Source organism: Carcharodon carcharias, chromosome 30 (genome assembly GCF_017639515.1).
Source record: "Carcharodon carcharias isolate sCarCar2 chromosome 30, sCarCar2.pri, whole genome shotgun sequence".
NCBI classification, from domain to species: domain Eukaryota; kingdom Metazoa; phylum Chordata; class Chondrichthyes; order Lamniformes; family Lamnidae; genus Carcharodon; species Carcharodon carcharias.
In genome coordinates, this window is record NC_054496.1 from 18,596,879 (window position 1) to 18,609,379 (window position 12,501).

Genomic DNA, 12,501 nt, shown 5'->3' on the forward strand with positions numbered 1-12,501 from the left:
CCCAGCAGTTCTCATGAGTGGAGACTGGATCTCCAGTTCAGTATGCTGGGTCGACATCCAACAAGATGCTCACATCCAATGGGTGCGGGTGGTCCCATCAGTGTATAGGTTGCAAGAGCCCATCAAACCATCCTGCAGCATTGGACTAACCAGGGCGTGAAGCTGGTCATTGATGTGGAAGGAGCATTCAAGTCACAGACTGCTAATGAGGCAGGGGCCAGGATGTCAGGCAGGCAGGGGGTCATGAGAGAGAGGGACCTTAACCCCATTTTTTTGAGGCAGGTAATTGGCAGTCACAAGGGGCTGGGAGAAATGGGGGGAGGGGAGTGGGAAACAGAAGGAATAATGAAGAAAGCAAGAGCAGGAGAAAAGGATTGCAAGAGAATCAGAGGAGAGGGAATGTGCGAAAAGGAGATGAGAGTGCCACATCAAAAGTTATTGCGGAAAATAAAAGCTCATGACATATTGGAATGGATAGAAGATTGGCTAGCTAACAGGAAACAGAGCATAGAAATAAATAGATCATTTTCTCATTGGCAAGATATGATGAGTGGTGTGCCACAGAGATCAGTGCTGGGGCCTCAACTTTTTACAGTTTATATAAATGACTCTAATGAAGGGACTGAAGGAATGGTTGCTAAATTTGCTGAAGTCACAAAGATAGGTAGGAAGTAAGTTGTAAAGCGGGCATAAGGAGGCTACAAAGGGATATAGATAGGTTAAATGAGTGGGCAAAAAGATCTGGCAAATGGAGTATAATGTGGGAAAATGTGAAATTGTCCATTTTGGCAGGAAGAATAAAGAAGAAACATATTATCTAAGTGTTGAGAGATTGCAGAGTTCTGAGATGCAGAGGGATCTGGGTGTCCTAGTGCATGAATCACAAAAGGTTAGTCAGTGGTTGAAGCAAGTAATCAGGAAAATTAATAGAATGTTTTCCTTTATTGTGAGGAAAATTAAATACAAAAGTAGGGAGGTTATGCTTCAGTTATAAAGGGCACTGATGAGAGCACCTCTGGAGTACTGTGTACAGTATTGGTCACCTTATTTAAAGAAGGACGTAAGTGTGTTGAAAACAGTCCAAACAAGGTTTACTAGACTAATACCGGGAATGGGCGGGTTGCCTTACAAGGAAAGGTTGGACAGGCTGGGCTTGTATCCGATGGAGTTTAGGAGATTAAGAGGCAACTTGATTGAAACAGATAAGCTCCTGAGGGGTCTTAACAGGATAGTTGTGGAGAGGATGTTCCCTCTTGTGGGAGAATCTAGAACTAGGGGTCACCATTTTAAAATAAGGGGTTGCCCACTTAAGACAGAGATGAGGAGAAATTTTTCCTCTCAGAGGCTTGAGCCTTTGGAAGGTGGTGGAAGCAGAGTTTCTGAATCTTTTAAGGCAGAGCTAGATAGATTCTTGATAAGCAAGGGGGCAGAAGGTTATTGGGGGTGGGTGGGAATGTGGGTTGAGGTTACAATCAGATCAGCCAAGGATCCTATTGAAGGCAGAGCAGGTTCAAGGGACCGAGTGGCCAACTCCTGCTAATTCACATGTTTGTGTGGGAGATAAATAAAGAAGGACAGGGGAGAAGGGATAGGGGGAAAGAAAAGGAATGAGAGAACAGGGAAAACGAATAGAAGTGAGGGGAAGAAAACAGATCAATTAACTCACAGGGCAGTTTTCTTTCTATCCTTAGGCCATCACAGAATTTGTAAATGACCTTCTCGATAGGAAGTCACGATGGGCCAACATGGAGGTAACTCAACGGCTCAATGTAGCAGCGGCTATCATGGACCTCATGGAGAATATGGCAATGGCTATTGCTTTGACTTTGCCCAGTGCAGGAGCAAAGACAATATCAGAAGACACTTTTGGTAAAATATTATTTGGTAAAAATGCTAACCATCTGATCTTGCTCAGCAGGTGTCGAGTTGACGCAGAAAAGAGTTTGATTAAAATTAGCTTTTAATCAATGGAAAGGTTTATTTCATGTTTTATGGGCCAAAATTTCCCCAGAGTCATTTGGCATATTAACTAAAGAAATGTAACAATTAGAAACAGCTGACATAGCCTTTAGAACATATTTCTTAGAATTTATTTTGAGGAACAAAGGCAAACATTAAGTCTTACCAGTGGCACTGAATCATGGATCTGAAGGAAGTTTCCTCATTCATATGTGATCTGTGCTGGATTATCTCATCTCTGCAGCAACAGGGATGCTAAGGAGATTGTTATCAGCCAGGTTTCCTGCTTCTGATGGCTGTGTGATATAAGTTGTTGGAAAGTGCGTGAATCATGTGTGAATATTGATCGAGAACAGGTTTCTCTGTACCCCAACCGCAGGCCACACTCAATGTCCTCAATTGCACCTGGATCACCTGCGGCTCAGGGATGGTGTTATTGCCTCTTCTGAGGCTTGAGCACATGACCCAGGCTGACGACCCCACTGCAGTACTGAGGGATCTCTGCAATGTCGGAGCAGCCAATTTTCGGAGACAGTAAACCGAAGTTCCCCTCCCCCGCCCACCCCATTCTGCCCTCACAGGTGGATAGAACATCCCAAGGCACTATTTTGGAGAAGAGAAGGAGAGATCTCCCTGTCATCCTGGCCAATATTTATCCCTGAACTAACACCTAAAACAGATTAGCCATTCAGGTTATTTCATTGTTGTTCATGGGTGCTTGCTGTGCGCAAATTGGCTGCCATCTTTCCTGCGTTACAACAGTGGCAACACTTCAAAGTGTACTTCATTGGCTGTAAAATGCTTTGGGCCAATCTGAGGCAGTGAAAGCTGTGAAGATCATGATGTGTCAGCATGAATTTGGTACTCAGGTCTCTGGAATGTAGTCTGAACTCAGTATCTCCTGATTCAAAGGTAAGAGTGATTCTGTCTGATTTGCATCCAACATCCACATGCTTATATGCTCCTAACAAGATGGTGATGAGGAAAGGGAACCCTGGTTCATTGACTCCCTCCCAATTCTGGGGACTTTGTCATCAACTATAGCCTGGCAGCTGCCCTGACAGAGGTAAGCTGGGTTAGCACAGAATGAGGTTTGAACCTCGGACCTTGAGACCCAAGTGACAAAGTCACAAATTAATCAAGTGGAGCTCCCACAGAGCCTGAGCAAGGCATTTCAGAAGAACGATGCCCATAAAGTTATCAATGGAGGCATGAAAGCTTGTGGAAAAGAGGTGAAACTAGAGATGGCCAGAGTCATCGATAGAGAAAGGTAAACATGTGAGAGAGAGGCAGGACAATCCTCTTTGACACTGCATACTTCACAGGGTCTTATCTTTCCTCTTAGCTCTCGAGATCCAGGTGGCCGGTGGGCAAAATATGAGCTTGGACGACTTGGTGAGAATGCATGTCCGGAATAACACCATGGAGATATATTGGAAATCAATCATTGGAGCGAAGCACTCTGGTAAAATTTTTGGCTCTTTTTCAACTCAGCTTGTATTTTGCAGCTCTTACATGTTTAGAAATGCTTCACATTTTTATAAAGGTGACTTATATTAATGTCTGTGGGCATGAAGATGTCCGCAAACCTCTCTGCCTCTCCACCTCTCTGTCCTCCTTTAAGACGCTCCTTAAAGCCTACCTCTTTGACCAACCTTTTAGTCACTTGCCCTAATACATTCAGGATTGGATTTTCCAGCCCTGCCCACTGCAGGAACCATCACGTGCGGGACAAAAAATTTGACGGAACAGCAAAATGTCAGTTGACTTCGGGCGGGAATTTGGACTGGAAAATCCCCCGTCAGGCGCTAAATCAGGAAGCACATTTTCACACAAAGGCCGGTGAAAACCTGAAATTCTCTCCCCCACACAGCAGTGGATGCTAGGGGACAAAATGATTGATCGATTTTTTGTGAGGTAAAGATAGGCAGAAATGGTTTCAAGATCAGAAGCTGAAAGTGGGATCAAAGAGTAGTTATTCAAAGTGGCAGAAAGTAGAAAGTGACATTCCACAAGGATCAGTGGTGGGACCACTGCTGTTCACAATTCACATGAATGATTTGGACTTTGGAATCAAAAATACAATTCCTAAATTTGCACATCACACCAAATTTGGTGGGGTGGGGAGGGCAGAATAATCAATAGTTGGAGGACCCCGACAAATTACAGTAGGACATGAATAAATGGGCAAATAATTGGCGAATGAAGTTCAACACAGAAAAAATGTGAGGTAGTGCATTTTGATAGGGAGAATAGGAAGGTCACTTATTATCTGGAAGGTGCAAGTCTAGGTGAGGAAGAGGAACAAAGGGATCTCGGAGTACAAGTAAACTAATCATGAAAGGTTGTGCCACAGCTTAGTAAGGTTTGTCGGGTGGCCGAGTTGTGCTATTAATGATAGAGTTGATCTGCAGACACTTCTTGGGTGAAAACATTAAGTTTATTTACAATATGCTCAGCAGCAACTAGATGAATGCTTTCAGCTCCAACTCTAACTCTACACTGGCTGCTGAGGTAGCCCGCGCTACTCTCCTATTGGTTACTACAGATCATGTGATCTTCCTTAACAAGTATTATTCTTAAAGGTACATTACACTAAATAAAACCATAATTATTACATTCCTCCCCCTTTAACTCAGCTATACATATTGTATTTACAACTACATATTTTTCAAGACAACAAAATATTTACACTGGGTAAGGAATTTACAAGTTCATCTTTCAGGTGGTTTCCTGGTACATGTGGAATGTTGCAGCTCCACAACTTCAGATTCTTTGTCAGGAACCTCTTTTTCCAGAGTTGCCTGAACATCAGGTGCTTCGATGGGCACTTGCAGTTCTGTATCCTCAACTCGTACAGGAACATCAGATATGTCAATCCTGGGTTGAGTACCCTCAACAAGAAACGCAGACCCAGTCATGATCACTGGTGGAACCAAATCTTGGTGATTTGTCTCTCTCTTCCTTAATGGGTCCACATGTTTGCAGATAATCCGGCCTTCCACCTCCACATGGTAAGACGGAGGCCCAGTCACCGCACTTGTTTCACCCGGTAACCACTTTGGCCCTTCCCCAAAGTTCTTCATGTATACTGGCTCTCCCACAGTAAATTTCCTCTCATGACTATGCTACTCATGTCTAGCTTTCTGACTTCCCTGACTCCTTTCCACCTTCCCCTCTAAATTCGGCATTGTTAAGCTCAATCTCATCCTGAGACTGCGTTTCAACAATAACTCCATAGGTATAACACGTGTTGTTGTGTGAGGTCTAGTCCTGTAATGAAAAAGAAAGCATGTTAGCTTGGTTGCCAAGGAATCACCAGTTAGCTTTTCATGCCAGCCTTGAGCGTTTGAACCACCCTTTTGGCCAGTCCATTTGAGGGAGGGTGGTACAGTGCAGTTTTTACGAGTGATACTGTTGAGGCTGATAAACTGTTGAAACTCAGCACTCATAAATGCCGTGCCATTATCAGAAATGACTACTTCTGGTAGTCTGTGAATGGCAAAACTCTGACATTGTTTCTCAATTGTAGCATCCAACATTCAATTGTACGCCCAGCCATTTTCATAGGCATCGACAAAAAGCAGAAACATTGTTTACAGGAAAGGTCCAACATAGTCAATGTGTAACTACATCCGGGGTCTACCTGGCCACTCCCATGGGTGTAATGGAGCTATCGCTGGCAACTTTTGCAATTGCTGACATTGCCCACAGTGCTTTACTAAACTCTCTATTTCGCCATCCATCTCTGGCCACCATCAATAGTCACTTGCTATGGTCTTCATTTGGCAAATTCCTGGATGGGCACCGTGTAGTTCAATTAAAAGTGGCTCCCTTCCCTTTGGAGGAACTATCACTCATGCTCCCCACAATAAGATGCCATCCTAACTGGTTATTTCATGTCTCCTGTTGAAGTACAATTTCATTTCATCAGATGCAGGCTCCTGTGACCAACAATGTAGTAATTGTTCTTGTACTTGAGATAGGACTGGGTCCCAACTTGTCCAGTCTCTGATCTATCGAGGAATCTAAGAAATTTACCAGTAAAACAAGATCCTGTGGAACTGGGATGTGCTCATCATTTTTTTGTAAAGGCAAATGACTAAGGGCATCGGTGTAAGAAAGTATATTTATATGCTGCCAGAATTAAAGCCCATCATTGTATTCTTGCTGAGGCTATGGGTGGTATAGCCTTGTCCTCACTAAACAATCTCAGCAATGGTTTGTGATCTGAAATGATTGTAAAATGGCAGCCGTGTACGTATTTTCTGGCCAATCTTCCGATGGAGGATCCCGCAGAGCTCAGCATAGGAAACCTCGGAGACATCAGTGAAGCGAGACGGCGCAGAAGCCATGCCCCCTTTTTTACAGCACAAGCTGCCAGATTCTGGTAATTAAATTGTCGTTTGGAAGTACAGAACTTGAGTATTGCTGAATATTGCTGATAATTCACAAGAATACCCAATGTAAAGGGAACAACAATTCATCTTCTCATATAGTATAAATTGTTGTTCGCTTTACAATTTGCTATTCTTGTGTTTTGGCCTGATGAGTGCAAGACGAAAAGCTTCGACAATGCGTCTCTTTATTCAGAAATTTTGGTAATTGTTCACTAACACAATGAAAAGCTTTGGGCCATTTAAACAGCTTTTCAGTGTGTTAGTGAATGAGTGTTGTAGGGCGCGTGACATAAGTGGGTAAGAGGGTAGGGTGGCAGCTGGATAGGGTGGTGAGATTGGGTCGGGTTGGGTCAGCAGGAGTTGTGGGATCAGAGGGTTAGTTAGGGGGAGCCGGTGGGCAGGGGGGGGTCAGTTGCGTACTTACTGAGGAGTTAGACTAGGGTTTTTCTGCCTAACATTTCCTGGGTAACTATTCAGGTAAGTAAGCCGGAACCGTCCAAAGGCTCTGACTCTAGCTCAGAGTTGGAAACCTTTTCGGAGAGTCGCAGTGAACGGGGAATTGCCCATTGGAAGTTCAATCTTCCCGGGCAATTCTCACAGGGTCAGTGCATTGGGACTTCTGAGGGGTCCCATAGCACATCTAAGGGGCTATGTCCGGTCTCCGACAATGCAAAGATCAGAAGATATGGGCCAATGTGCTGTAGACTTGGATGTATAGCCATGAATGTCTTCATATTCATTAATGTCCAAACCGTTATGCTCTGCCAGAGTTTGCTGCAGTTTCCTTGCTCGTATTCAACAACATGGAATCCATTTTGAACAGCGAGATATATGGAGAAGGGAATGAACAAGCCCATAAAACTGAGAGGACTATCCAATTAAACTCCAAGGTGATAGCAGCCACAATCAGCAACAAAGCAGCCAGTCATGAACTGGCGGAGAAGGTCAATTTTACACTGAAACTCAACCAGGTTTGTAAATAAAACTTTGCAGCTTTTCCAACCTTAATTGCTTTTTCATAGTTTAATTGGGAAATGGCAGTCAGAACTCGGAATAATGACCTTAAATGCTGATCCAAGAACATAAAAATCCTAGCCCAGAAGTGGGTCTGGCGGATCTCCTACAAGTCCTGACTTGGAAACTATATCGCCGTTCCTTTACTGTCACTGGCCCAAAATCCTGGAACTCCCTTGCTAACAGCACTGGAGGAATACCTACACCACATGGACTGCAGCGATTCAAGAAGGCAGCTCACCACCACCTTCTCAAGGGCAATTAGGGATGGGCAATAGCTGGAGCATTTAAAATTGGGACTGCACAAGAGGCCTGAATTAGAGGGATGCAGAGATCTCGGAGGGTTGTGGGGCTGGAGGAGATTACAGAGATAGGAAGGGGTAAGGCCATGGACGGATTTGAAAACAAGAGGTAAAAGATCAGGAAGGGTTACTGCGCTCAATCACTGTCCAGTAATTAATTATTGGAAAACGTCAATGCATCAAATAGGTGCTGACGATATGATCATGTTTGACCGTGACATCTGACAAAAGCAAAGAACCTCTGACACTCAGTGTAAAGAATGGGAAAGTGCTGGAAATACTCAGCAGGTCTCAGGGCTCCTGTGGAGAGGGAAACAGAGTTAACGGCCAGAATTTTTCGGCCAGGTCAAGGCGAGGATGGGGCCGTAGAATGCTGCGAGCCATTTTAAACTCCATTGACTTCGGCGGGACTGTAAAATCGCTCTGGAGTAAAATTCCACCCGATGTTTCGAGTCCGATATGACTTTTCATCAGAAATTCTCCAGTTCAGAAGAAGGATCAGGTTCGACTGGAAACGTTAACTCGGTTTGTCTCTCCACAGATGCTGCCAGACCTGCTGAGCATTTCCAGCACTTTCTGTTTTTATTTTAGATTTCCAGCATCTGCAGTATTTTGCTTTTATTTCAGTAAAGAATGGAAGGTTGGTGAGGTCTGAGCTGATTTCAACTCGAGCCAGTTGTGACATCCCAACGTGAATTGAGTTACAAGTTAGTTCACCCTAGACATGGGTCACAAAACTGCCTCCCAATTCACAGTCATTCAGAAAGGGAACAAGTGTGCCTGACAGGGAAAATGGAACATTCGCACACTGGGGAATTGGGATGATCACTGGACATTGGCATTCAGGCACATCAGAGGAAAACTTGCCTGGTCACCTTTTCTAGTGAAGTTGTGCAATGCATTCTTTTAGAATCCCATCATCATTTTACCAGAAATAGTGGCCAAAGGAAACTCACATTATTGATACAGTGCAGAGGTAGCTTTACTCTACATCTAACCCCGTGGTGTACCTGGGAGTGTTTGTTGGGTCAGTGTAGTGTATGATTTACCATATAGCTAACACTGTGCCATACCTGCCCTGAGGATCTTTGATGAGGACAGTGTAGAGGGAACTTTGTTCTGTATCGAATTCTGTGCTTTACCTGCCCTGGGAATGTTTGATGGGGACAGTGTCGAGTGAATGTTACTCTGTTTCTAGCCCCGTGCTATACCTGCCCTGGGAGTTTTTGGTGGGGACAGTGTGGAGGGAGCTTTACTCTGTATCCAACATTCTGCTATAACTCTCCTGAGAGTGTTTGATGGGACAGTGCAGAGGGAGCTTTACTTTGTATCTAACCCTGTGCTGTACCTGTCCTGGGAGTGTTTGATGGGACAGTGCAGAGGGAGCTTTACTCTGTATCTAACCGTGTGCTGTACCTGTCCTGGGAGTGTTTGATGGGATACTGCAGAGGGAGCTTTACTCTGTATCTAACCCGTGCTGTACCTGTCCTGGGCGTGTTTGATGGGGACAGTGTAGAGGGAGCTTTATTCTGTATCTAACCCCTTGCTGTACCTGCCCTGGGAGTGTTCAATGGGACAGTGTGGAGGGAGCATTTGGTGATGGTGCTCCCACAATGGCGTTAAGTGCGTTTTTCTGTCTAATTTCTTCTCTACAGAAGGTTCCTGTGCATTGCATGGACCATAAAGAATGCTCAGAGAGTTGGCAATGTTTAAACTGGTTGTGGGAAGTGGGTGTTTTTGATGATGTTTAACAGGGTTTATTCTTGCGTGCAGGGTAAGAAAGCCAACGAGAAGATAGAGTGCGTCTACTGGAAAACAACAGCAGTGGATAGTTTCTGGTCCTCCGAGGGCTGCATAGTATTTGGTTCCAATCAAACCCATGTAATGTGCCAATGCAACCATCTGACAAACTTTGCTATTTTAATGGCACCAATTGAGATAGAGGTAAAACTTGGCTCAAACTTGTGTCAAAGAGGGAGGTAAACACACTCAGCTTCCGTAAACACAGCGGTTCTCTTGTTCATCCCAGGACTCAGTCGGCAGCACTCTCTTGCCTCTGAGTCAGAAAGTTGTGGGTTCAATTCCTGCTGCAGAGACTTGAACAGAAAATCTAGACCGATACTGCCAGTGGGGTATTGAGGGAGTGCTGCACTGTCGGGGGTGCCGTCTTTCAGATAAGATGTTAAACCCCATCTGCCCCCTCAGGTGGAAGTAAAAGACAACATGGCGCTTTTTCGGAGTAGAGCAGGGGAGCTATCCCAAACGTCGATATTTATCCCAGAATGAACGACATTGGCCTTTATTAGAATCAATGAAAATATAAGCTGAACAAAGCGTGAAACGAGCTGCTGATTTCCTCTCACTGTGTGATGCAATCAACTGAGATTAATGTCACAACCACATAGCATGACTGGCACTGGCTGCTGCTTACAGTGCCATCCAATCTGTCACCGTGCCTGGTACAGGTCATGCCATCCAATGTTGGGGGGCGGTGGGGGGGGGGACGCGCGGGGTGGTGGGGTGGGGTGGAATCCAAAACCAAGTCCACAAGTAGAAGATGATATTTTATAATTAAATTCAACTCCTCCCTCCCTGCCAATCCCCTCAAAGTGAGGAGGACACTTGCCACAGCCCATGGGTGGAGTCTGTTAACATGGGGAAGCTGTTGCACTGCAGCTACCGCACGGTTCTGGCTGGCCAGGAAACTCTCCTATTCCTACTCCCTGCCATAGGTGTGTTGGAAGGATTTTTTCCCCCTTCTCAGGTTGACAATCAACCTGTTTGGCCAAATTGTGAATGCACCTTCCATGGCCGTCAAGTCTTGGGATGGAATTCAACTCAGAGTTTCTGGTTCAAAGCTCAGGACACTGCACCTCAAGACCTCCAGTTGATTAAATTCAATGGGGAATTCAGGAGAAGCATTTTAAAACAAAGAGTGCTTAGAATGCAGAACTTGCTACCAGAGGGAGAGGTGCAGGTAAATGGCATAGACACATTTTAGGGGAGTCAAGATAAACACATTAAGAGAAAGGAGCAGAAGATTATGTTGATAGAATGAGATGAAGAGAGGTGAGGGACGCTCATGTGGAGGATAAACATCATGAGGGGCCAGTTAGGCTGAATTGCCTGTTTCTGTACTGTACATTCAATGTACTTCTGTGATAGGACTGCCAAACAGCTGTTGCCAAGCGTGCTTTACCTGGATGTGATTCCCTCTTTGTCCTCACTGCAGGATGACTTGTCCATGATGATAATGACCTCTGTCGGTCTTACCATATCCCTACTGTGCCTAGTGGCCTCGATTGTTGTGTTCGTCAAGTGCCGCTCAATCCAAAATTCCAACACCACCGTGCACAAGCACCTGAGTGTGAACCTCTTCCTGGCGCAGCTCCTATTCCTGACAGGAACCCATGTAAGACACAAGGTGAGAAAACCAATCTGTAGACTGTATTCCTCAATCAGGCAGCAGAACCAGACTTGCCATGGATGTCACAGAGCCTCACGGTCAATCTCCCCCTCTGCTAGCTCCCTGAGCTGTCCACTCATCCCATTCAGACCATCATAGATATCAAGTCACTGTCTTTGATTTGACCTTCCATGAGGTCCGTTCCCTTCGATCGTCAGTCTCCATTCTTCAGCTTCGTGAGTTCCAAGCATTACAGATCCTCTAACACTACATGTAGGCCACTCCTTTATAATCCTTCAGTGTTACTTTGTCGGAGATCAATCACACCAATGCATCACAGAAACCCCATTTATTACTTGTGCACAAGGGAGAACAATACAACGAGAGCTATTGTGCCGTCTCAAAGCAGAACACACAAACACTTGCTTAAAAGCATTTTACAACCAATCAGTAAATTTTGCACATCTCAATCCACTTATTTGCATAAGTTTACTGACCAATCCATGTTTTACTTAATTTTCATTCCTACACAACAGATGCCTACACACTTGGTTATCAAAACTTTGATTCCATTCGGCCCGAGAGAGAGACACATGGAATGTCTCAGGGCTCATCCTACAGTAGTCAGACAAGATGCTATTGTTCTTCAAGGTTGCAGTATTTTTCTCTTAGGCCTAAGCATTTAATTCAATTTCTCCATTAACCCTTTCAGTACTAAGCGGGTTCCCTATTTGTCTAGGCCACCACAACTTCGTCTATCCACCAGTTGATGCCCAATAACACATTGAACAGGATTTTCCAAAATTAACATTTTTTTATCTTCGTCTCTAATTCCTCAGATGAACCACTCTCAATCCAGCCAATCTCATTCCAGAGCCAGCTACTATAGGGCTGGTTCACTCTGGCCCTGACCCTTTTTTTAATTCATTCATGGGATGTGAGCTTCACTGATAAGGCCAACATTTGTGGCCCATCCATAGTTGCCCTTGAGAAGGTGGTGGTGAGCTGCCTTCTTGAACCGCTGCAGTCCATGTGGTGTAGGTACACCCACAGTGCTGTTAGGGAGGGAGTTCCAGGATTTTGATCCAGCGACAGTGAAGGAACTGCAATATGTTTCCATGCCAAGATGCTTTATGGCTTGGAGGGGAACTTGCAGGTGATGGACTTCCCATGGATCTGTTGCTCTTGTCCTGCTAGGTGGTAGGGATCGCAGGTCTGGAAGGCGCGATCGAAGAACTGGATTAACATTCCCTGTGGCCTTGCCTCCCTTGCTGCAAGGAAGATATAGACTTGTGAGGGTTTGCCCCGATGCCCTGGCCCTGCTTATATTTTTATACATGTCAAAAACAGGTGCTGGGGGATGGGGCACTTTTTCATTTCATATCCATGGTGGACTTCAAATGGGATTCTTGTCACTAAG

The 12,501-nt window shown here is 44.9% G+C and overlaps 1 protein-coding gene across 5 annotated transcripts in view; it reads left to right on the forward strand.

Annotated features, from left to right (window-relative positions):
* LOC121271411 (adhesion G protein-coupled receptor E1-like) overlaps nucleotides 1-12,501 on the forward strand; it is a 69,721-nt gene that overhangs the window by 23,313 nt on the left and 33,907 nt on the right. For 3 of the 5 annotated variants that reach the window (XR_005941713.1, XM_041177403.1, XM_041177405.1), the window contains 5 exons: nucleotides 1,692-1,869; nucleotides 3,305-3,424; nucleotides 7,128-7,330; nucleotides 9,449-9,619; nucleotides 10,908-11,099. Coding sequence is in view for 4 of the 5 variants with exons in the window: in XM_041177403.1 (XP_041033337.1) it covers nucleotides 1,692-1,869; nucleotides 3,305-3,424; nucleotides 7,128-7,330; nucleotides 9,449-9,619; nucleotides 10,908-11,099 (864 nt within the window). In the remaining variant the exon portion in view is untranslated. The remainder of the gene's footprint in view (nucleotides 1-1,691; nucleotides 1,870-3,304; nucleotides 3,425-7,127; nucleotides 7,331-9,448; nucleotides 9,620-10,907; nucleotides 11,100-12,501) is intronic. The other 2 variants (XM_041177404.1, XM_041177406.1) reach the window with 2 other exon arrangements.